Here is an 8,517-nt window from a genome sequence, read left to right as displayed (position 1 = left end):
GTCGGCGTCAAGCACACGTCAGATTAATGCGTTTTTAACGCGACAAATCTGACAGCCCTAATATATATATATATATATATATATATAAGATAATTAATACTATTCACAAAGCATGCATTTAAGACAAGAATTAAGGAAAAAGAGGAGTCATAGGTAAAACACAAGCCGGCTGTATGACCTTTTAGATATGAAAAGTTCTAAAAAGAATAAAATTGGACCACTTCACCTCAGTTTGTAGGGTGTTCCAAGCAGTAATGCAGCAGATCTAAAAGCTTGTTTCCCCAAATTGGTCCTGACACGGGGAACAAGCAAATGATAGAAGTCGCAGGAACTGAGAGCATAATGACTTCCTGACCTTTGCAGAACAGAACTTTAAATAAGTTGGAACAAAGCCAGGATGAGTTTTGTAGATCAGAGATCCAGTGAGAATACCGTTGCATTCTTAATGAAGCCCACTGTGCTCTGGCACACTGTTCAGTCTGTTACAAATTTCAGAGCACAAGGATACTCGGGGTTTAGAGACTGAAGGCTTTTTGTAGAAGCATTCATATACAAAACATCACCATAATCCAGCAGTGGTAAAACGATTGCAAATACAAGCTCTGAGGGGAAAGCAGTAACAGAAAGTTTCACCTTCAACTTACAGATCAAATTTTCAATATGCCTGGAAAGACGAGTCGTGGTCTAACAAAAATCCAAAGCACTTATGGCTTAAAACTTCTATGTATATATTGTAAGCAGAATGTAACAGTGAAATACTCTCTGCAAATTTGTATCAGTGTGAAAATACCATGACTCATGAGCATAAACATTTTGACAAGACGGAGCAGAACAGTCCATGCAATTGAAGAGATGCAACAATAAACCATTTCATCATCAGCATACAAGTTAGCGAGTTGCAATATAAGTAGAAAATAAGATGGGTCCTAAAAGAAAGCCTTGAGGCACTCCTTCTAGTAAAGAAGAGCTTGAACCAGCTGCTTGAACACAGTTTTCTGTTTACATTATTTTGACTACAGCACTGTAACTCTTAAAACGTTGATACTTTTAACCTATTTTCAACCAATTTTGAAGCAGAGAAAAGCAGACTTGCACTGATATGCTGAACTCCACATTAATGAAGTGCTTATGCAAGCAGTGTCTAGGCTCAAGATGCCTTGTTTCAAGTAAGTGTTGTCAACTGTATGAAATCTCATGGACCGACTAATAAAAAAAGGGAACACAGTAATATTTTATGCTGATGACACCCAGCTTTATTCAATATAAGACCATACAATATGTCCATCCACCTATCCATTTTCTAAACCCATGTTTGTCCCTTTTGGGGTCACGGAGCTGCCAGAGCCTTACCCGGCCTCTTGTGGATGGTGGTAGGGTACTATGTATTATTTTATTTCAGGACAGTTGAAAGAGAATGTGGAAGTACTTTATAAGAAATCAGGCAAAAATGGTGCTGATGTAGAGCTGCAGTGATGGTACAAGATAACACTCAAAAATGCAGCACTTTTAATAAGATCCACTCATTGACAGATCCAAGTGGGGGAACAAATCAGTGATGGAGACGGAGAGACTTATACTTGCCAGACAAGCAAGAAAAATTCATGCTTGTCATCCTCATTTGTTCCCAGTGAGTGTCACCGCCTGAAATTTATGAGTGGAGCAACTCTCAGCATGCTCAGCAACTGTGCTACAATCTGCTGAAACAGAGACTGTTATTTTACCACCAAATTCCAGCAGCTCACTTTTAAATCAACTCTAGTTTCAAATGAATTATTGGATGGCAATTTTGTCTACAAAGTGGAGCGAGTGTCAGCACAGTTTTTGATGCATTCATTCTCCAAAGTAATTCAAAGCTTTATTTGCCCAAACGAAGAGCAACTTGAACCCTTGTTTTAGCATGCACCCATTGTACAGCCCTGCTGTCCTCAGCCATCCTGCTTCACACTAACCAGCCTTCAGGTGGAACCAGCCCCGGAGCCATCCCTATGATGATTCTCCAAGAGGAGCAGGAACTAAAGCTCCAGGCCACACACTTTGTTTGTGCTCTGAAAACTTTGTTGCCCTCTCTCATTCAGTTGTCTTGGGGGGGGGTCCAGGGCACTTCTTACCAAGTCTCTAGAGTTCTTCTCATGCTACTGCAGCTACAGAGAAGGCAAACGTGGAATAAAAGATGGGATCCAGCCTTGTCAGCAGTCTGGAGACTCAAATCCCTTTTGCCTTCAGAGCTGGAACATGACAAAAACCTGCTTTGCTGCTGTCCCACTTTACCAGGTCTCTGCAGACACACCTTTCAAGAACTTTGCAGAAAGTTCTTCATCGAAGGATGTACAACTTTTGTTGCTTTATTTTTCTTGTGCAACAGGTCTTTTCTTTTGCTTAGTGACCATTGAAAATGCCACAAAAACTTCCTTACAACCCAGACAGGAGTTAGAAACTGTCCTGCCCCTTCAAGAATTAGTTCTAGATTCATCGACACTTGGTTGTGGATTTGCGTTGCACTGAAGTAAGGTGGTTTTAAATGTCAGTGAGCAGTTCACCAGAATATCAATAGCTTCTTGAGTATAAATGATTTAGTGGCGTGGATGAAGCTGTGGAGGCTTTTCCCTCAAGACTCTACTGTTCTCTTCCTCTTACATGTTTGTACACAATTGACTGTAAGTCCGTGTGCATTCATTACCCTACATGCAGTTGGAGAGAAACCAATCTGTTCATCTGCTTTAATTACAACTGTGACTTTATCCTCCATTTCCTTATTTTTTTATCCTAAAGTACAGAATATGTCTTGATCATCTCACGGGAAGCAATTAGATTCAGCAATGCAGTGTCCCTCCCAGTATAATCATTTATCACGGTGTGGCATGTATGTGTGTTTAAATGGAAGCTTTAGCTCATCCAGTCCAGGCAAAATAAGTTGCAAACAATTTATTTTATTCCTGTTGAACCATCAATACAGGGACTGCAGTGAGTGCTGACAGAAACTCTTGCAGCCAATCATTAAAACTGTGTTGTAGAGCTAATGCAGGAAAGGCTTGTGCAGCGTCCATAGAAAATGTGATTAGAGAGGATAACATGATCATAAACAAATGTAAAAATCAAACAACGCAAGAGTATACTTAATGATATGAATAAGCAAATGCGTGTTTTGCTAACTTACTTTATTTTTTATGACTAAGAAGGTTTACATCATTAGCGGTATGAGCTTCGCGCTATTAGAAAAATCAGTCTTTACAATGAAAATGTTGCTGCAATGTTGTTTTTTTTCATCCTACAATTTTATTTATTTTGCCAAACGTTTAACTTTTCTAGTTTTGTAAATAGAATATTTCAAAATACGTTAATTAAGCCAAAACTGTGATATCACTAATGTTTTATGCTTTTTAAAGTCTCACTCCATCATCTTTTGATCTATTTAGTTAACTTTTATTTTGATTATGATGCTTTTATCATTGTACATAGTGTATATGTATGTATATGTATATATATATAGTACGTAAAGGGGCAGTAGTTCATAAGAAATTTGCCTCAGAGTTGTGGGCGGGAGCAACCCCGCCCCCCCTTCCCATCCCCCATCTGTTTACCTGCTAGCGTCCTGCCTCTAACACGGTGGAGCAAAAATATCAAGCAATATTGGAGCTAAGCAGCCATTAGCGGAGCGGTTAGGTTGACATTTCGGACAAATCGCTCATTTTGTGGTAAAAGCACCAAATGTGGCATGGGTGTACCTTCGGATCCCCTCTTTCTTAAAGGCACAATAGCCACGAGAAAAATCCAAAGTGCAGCCGTTTGTAAAGATGTTGGCCATAAACTTGATTATGACAAAAAGGTTCAATGTGATGTACATCTATAGAACACTATTGCATGTATATTAAACGTATTAAAATCTTGAATTTTCTTGTGGCTAACAAGTTTTTCTGAAAAGGGCATCATGAGGTTACATCCATAGCAAATTTGGAGCTTGTACCACAAACTGCACAAATACTTAATTGAATGAATGAAACTTTATTTATATTTTACAATTCATTCAGTGTACCAAAGTGATTTACAATAAAAGACAGATTGATGAAAGCATAAGAAGAACAAAAATTAAAAACAGCATAAAATTACACAAAGCAACAAAAGACAAATGAAAATGCAATGAAGATAAAATAAAATACCACCAACTCTTGAGTATTAAAAGCCATTCGAAGATTTTTTTTTAGATGCCGTTTAAAACTGCTAGTCTGATAAATTTCTATCATAACCTGGGTACATGGAGTAAATATTATACCTTAAAACCCTAAAATGGCTACGGTGAGTTAAAAGCTCAGTTAAGTAAACTGGGCCAAGACAATGAAGACCTTTACCAACATTAAACGTTTAAACTGAATTCTACTTATATATATTTCCTACATTTTTGTCCGCTCCTGATTCATTTTAATTTGACAAATAAATACTCAAAAATTCAACATTAAGCTAAATTTTCTTAATGTAATACCACATAAAAAACACCAAAAACAGTTTTCACCACTTTAATACCTTATATTTTCTGTATTGCTCCTATAATTGTATAGCAACGAAAGTATGCTTTCATATTTCAGTACTATGAAGTCCTTAAAAATAAATCTTGCTTGAAAGTTTGTCCTTTTTTTCTCTCTGTACCAAATGGAAATGTAATTGACTTTAGTTTCTACGACTGCTTTCAAGAGGCCATTTGTTTCTCCTAATGTAAGAGGAAGTATCTTTGGTGCACCAGTTTTAGCTGCTGAAACACAATGTCTATATAATGCCACTTTATTGACTGAGAAAAAGCCTGCATTGGTATTTCACTCCACACGACTTAAAAAAAAAACTGTAGTTGGTCAATTTTAATCTAATTCTGGACTCAGCAATGTTCTTAATGAGAGCAGACATCCAGCACTTTCTTCCAGCTTGTCGGATGTCCTGCGCATCCCGATAAATGTAATGGATGGGATGGAGTCTGCGCTGAAGAGCGTTTGGATGCTCCAGAGGCTCGACGTAACTGCAGTCACCAGCACATCCGATGCTTGAATGAAACAAACACACGGGCTCTGTAACTTGAAGCAGGGACCGAGTCTTCTGGCGGAGTCTCTTTCTCTCTGCCTCTGATTCATTCACTTGCTCTGCTTCACCGAGCAGACCTCACTCTCCTCCTCCTCTTCCTCCTCCTCCTCCTTCTTCTGCTTTCCCCTTTTACACTCTGTTGATCAGCTCAGGAAAGAGAAAGTGCTTGTGTGAAACCTGAGGATCACTTGCAGGCTGAGGGAGCAGCGAGAACACCTATATACTTCGTGTTTTAGCCTCAAGGTAAGACGATGCATTCAGGTGCAGTTTGTGATTCCACTTTGCTTTTGAAAAGTGTGCATTTTGTACATTTTGGGGAAGCAGACCTGACGCTCTGCAGTCAGAGCAGCAGAACGGTCTGAAACGTGTCCACGGCGGAAAGTTCTGACTGTGAAAATGGGACATTCAGTGGTGCTGCAATCATAGTCCTGATTGAGATAGGAGGTCAGACTCAGAATTTTATTTTTACTCTCTGTAGTAAAAAGAAAAGAAAACAATTTTTTCAACTTATTTGATGCTTGAACGTAAATAGAAACATTATTATACCAAATTGAATGTCTTTACATCATTAATACAACAAATGATCACGTGTTCTGAGGTTTAATCCTCACTCCAGGTCGCCTAGCATTGCTGCTATTATGGTAGCTTCTCTGTTTGAGTCTTTTCCCTTCAGCAGAAAAGAGGTCAGCTTCAGAATTCTGAGCCAAACGACCATCCAATCGTGTTTGCTGCAGTCTTCATAGCTTGTTTTTAGAAGTCCTAATTCTGAAGCACAACTTATTGTTTTAAACTAGCAACGCTCCAAGCCATGTGCACACCAAGCAAAGGCGCCCAGTGGAAGAACGACCTGGAGCACATCCGCAAAGACCACGGCTTCTCCAGGAAGGTCCTTCTCAACTGCTGCTTGGTGCGGCGCATCATCACCTGGGCCTCCCCGAGCCCCAAAGGTACAAAAGAGATGATTTGGGCAGAAAAACTACTAATCACATTTTTTTGTGTGTCAAGATAAAAGTTTTTAACTCAACATAAAACATTTTTTTAAAAGCTGTAAACTTCTTTTGAATGTTCCAAAAATTTACATCAAGATGTCCAAAATCTAGTAGTACAGCAAGTTTAGACTCCATCAGAAACTTCAGTCAGTATTGATTTCTTAGATTCAACATGTTCTCCTTTATATGCTTAGTCAGAAACAAGCATCAATTCAACCTAAAATTATAGTTTTGAGTTCAATTTATTTTTTTAAATGTTTTTCTTAAATACAGGTAAAGTTTGAAACGCCTAAAACTTCCATTTATCCCGATGATAATATCCTTGATGTCCTTGAGCTTTATTTTATTTACCTTAAAGCCCACTTTGAAGAAAATTGTATTTTTTCAATCACTATATTTATACGTAGCACTTTTCGTCAACTTTTCTACTTAAAAAATAAATATATATATATAAACAGCTAAAACATGAAAAGTTGGAAAACACTGTAAATAAAAGAAACATTAATAAAACAGACGTGAAAATGGAAAATAACGTTTTTTGTGATGATGGATGATATATTTCAAGAAAACTGAGTTTAAACTTACATTTCTAATTATTTTGATTTTTAAAATGCTTGTAATTCAGGAGCAAAATCAGTTAGAAAGATTTTATATTTGTTACATAGAAAATACGCTGGGCGGGCCAAAAACTCAGTTTAACCCCACTCTGATGCATCCACGTGTAGACACCAGCTTGGTTTTCCTCGTCTGAGCTGCCTGTACAGCTCAAAGATCAAAAGATAATCGGATTGGGATTTTAAGTTTCACGAGCATTCAGCAGGTATAGATAGTTGAATTATGTGTAGTTAACATCACACTTTATTTATTTTTTTCCATTGTTGCCATTTAGATCCCACATTTACTCCGTATCAAAGATGTCAGAACCAGCACTCCAGTGAAGCCTCTGTCTTCTACCATTGTAGAGTGGCCTGTCAATTTTTATGTTGTGCAGTAAATGGGCTATACCTTGATTTAAAATGCAATTAAACAGACAAGGATCTTATAGTATAGATTTCAGAGTAATTTGCAGTAAAGATTTTTTTTTTACTGCAGTGAAAGAGTGATAATAAATGGTTGTCTTAAGAAGAGATCCCAACATGAATATTCACCTTTTTTTTCCCCCACGACTTTCATGTTCCACTAATTACTAATGTGTCATCAGTGCAGGTGCAGCGTCTAGATCACATGCGTTTAGCTTTTGTGTTGCTGTTTGCTTGGCTGTGAATACTCTGGTCTCTACATGCTTCAGTGTGTGCGTACACCTGCATAGATGTCATGTGAATCCATCCTACCATTAGCATTTGGGCTGACAGCCACAGCTGGAGCTGTGGAGATGCAGCAGGCCCAGGTGTTTTTGTCAGGAATAAGATTCATTAAACTATTCAGATTTTACCTATATATATATATATATATACACACACACACAATCAGCCTTTTACAAAAATATCTACAATCGAATGTGCATGATACGCTTTTTTAAAGACTGAAGAGTGAGCTCAGGAATATATATTTTTGCATGTGTTCATCATAAATATATCATCCCTCGCAGTTGCCCAATATAGCCTCTCAGCATAAAGATTGTTCCATCAGAGGCGTGCCAGGTGGCGGTGGTGCCCTCAGGATGCTGGATCTGTCCCTGGAAATGAGCATGCTCGAAAAGGAGGACGTCTCTTCAACTTTATTTTTATTCCAATGAGACAGACTTTCCTCCCTAAGTGACACATTTTAGGTGGACTAACTGCTTATCCTGAGTAAATATATATATATATATAATGACCACTAGAGGCGCTTTGAAAATGGATTACAAAAATCTTGTGTGTGTGTGTATGTGTACACAAACACACACACACACCCCCCCACACACACACGCACTCACACACACATATATATATAACATATATGAAATTCCCCTCTTGTCCTCTGCGGATGGTTTGTCCTCCAGACCTTTGGACCTGGGAGAGTCCTGCGCGGTATCTTAGCCGTTTCCTAGCAGATACATATAGAATGACCACTAGAGGCGCTTTGAAAATGGATTCAAAAATTTTGTGTGTGTGTGTGCATACGTATGTGTGTGTGCATATATATATATATATGTATATATATATATACACATATAAAATGCCCCTCTTGCTCTCTGCGGAAGGTTTGTCCTCCAGACTCGGTCCTCTATCAGAGGCCTTGGACCTGGGAGAGTCCTGCGCGGTATCTTAGCCGTTTCCTAGCAGATATATATACATCAGTATTCCACCCTGCAGCTTCACTTCCTTTTTTGTGACAAACCAGAAGAGTCGAGTGACTGAAAAAAAATAAATAAATAAATCTGAACGGGTCATCTGAACTTTTTTCTAAGGGTTTTTTTTTACATTAACTGATGTCCGTGGCAGACATGAAATCCTGTTCACCTTTGTCATGGGAGGTATATATATGA

General features: G+C 38.3%; 1 protein-coding gene across 7 annotated transcripts in view; it reads left to right on the top strand.

The window, feature by feature from the left end:
* The window catches only part of kcnip4 (Kv channel interacting protein 4), a 153,929-nt gene that overhangs the window by 20,133 nt on the left and 125,279 nt on the right, over positions 1–8,517 (top strand). For 2 of the 7 annotated variants that reach the window (XM_024287939.2, XM_036216557.1), the window contains exon 3: positions 5,856–6,008. The exons of 4 other annotated variants lie outside the window; for them this stretch is intronic. In XM_024287939.2, the coding sequence (XP_024143707.1) occupies positions 5,856–6,008 (153 nt within the window). Of the gene's footprint in view, positions 1–5,208; positions 5,305–5,855; positions 6,009–8,517 lie in introns of those variants that run through there. One more of the 7 variants, XM_024287943.1, reaches the window with a different exon arrangement.

Source organism: Oryzias melastigma, linkage group LG18, assembly GCF_002922805.2.
Source record: "Oryzias melastigma strain HK-1 linkage group LG18, ASM292280v2, whole genome shotgun sequence".
NCBI classification, from domain to species: Eukaryota; Metazoa; Chordata; class Actinopteri; order Beloniformes; family Adrianichthyidae; genus Oryzias; species Oryzias melastigma.
Note: the sequence above shows the minus strand (reverse complement) of the source record. Positions and strands in the feature narration are given on the sequence as shown.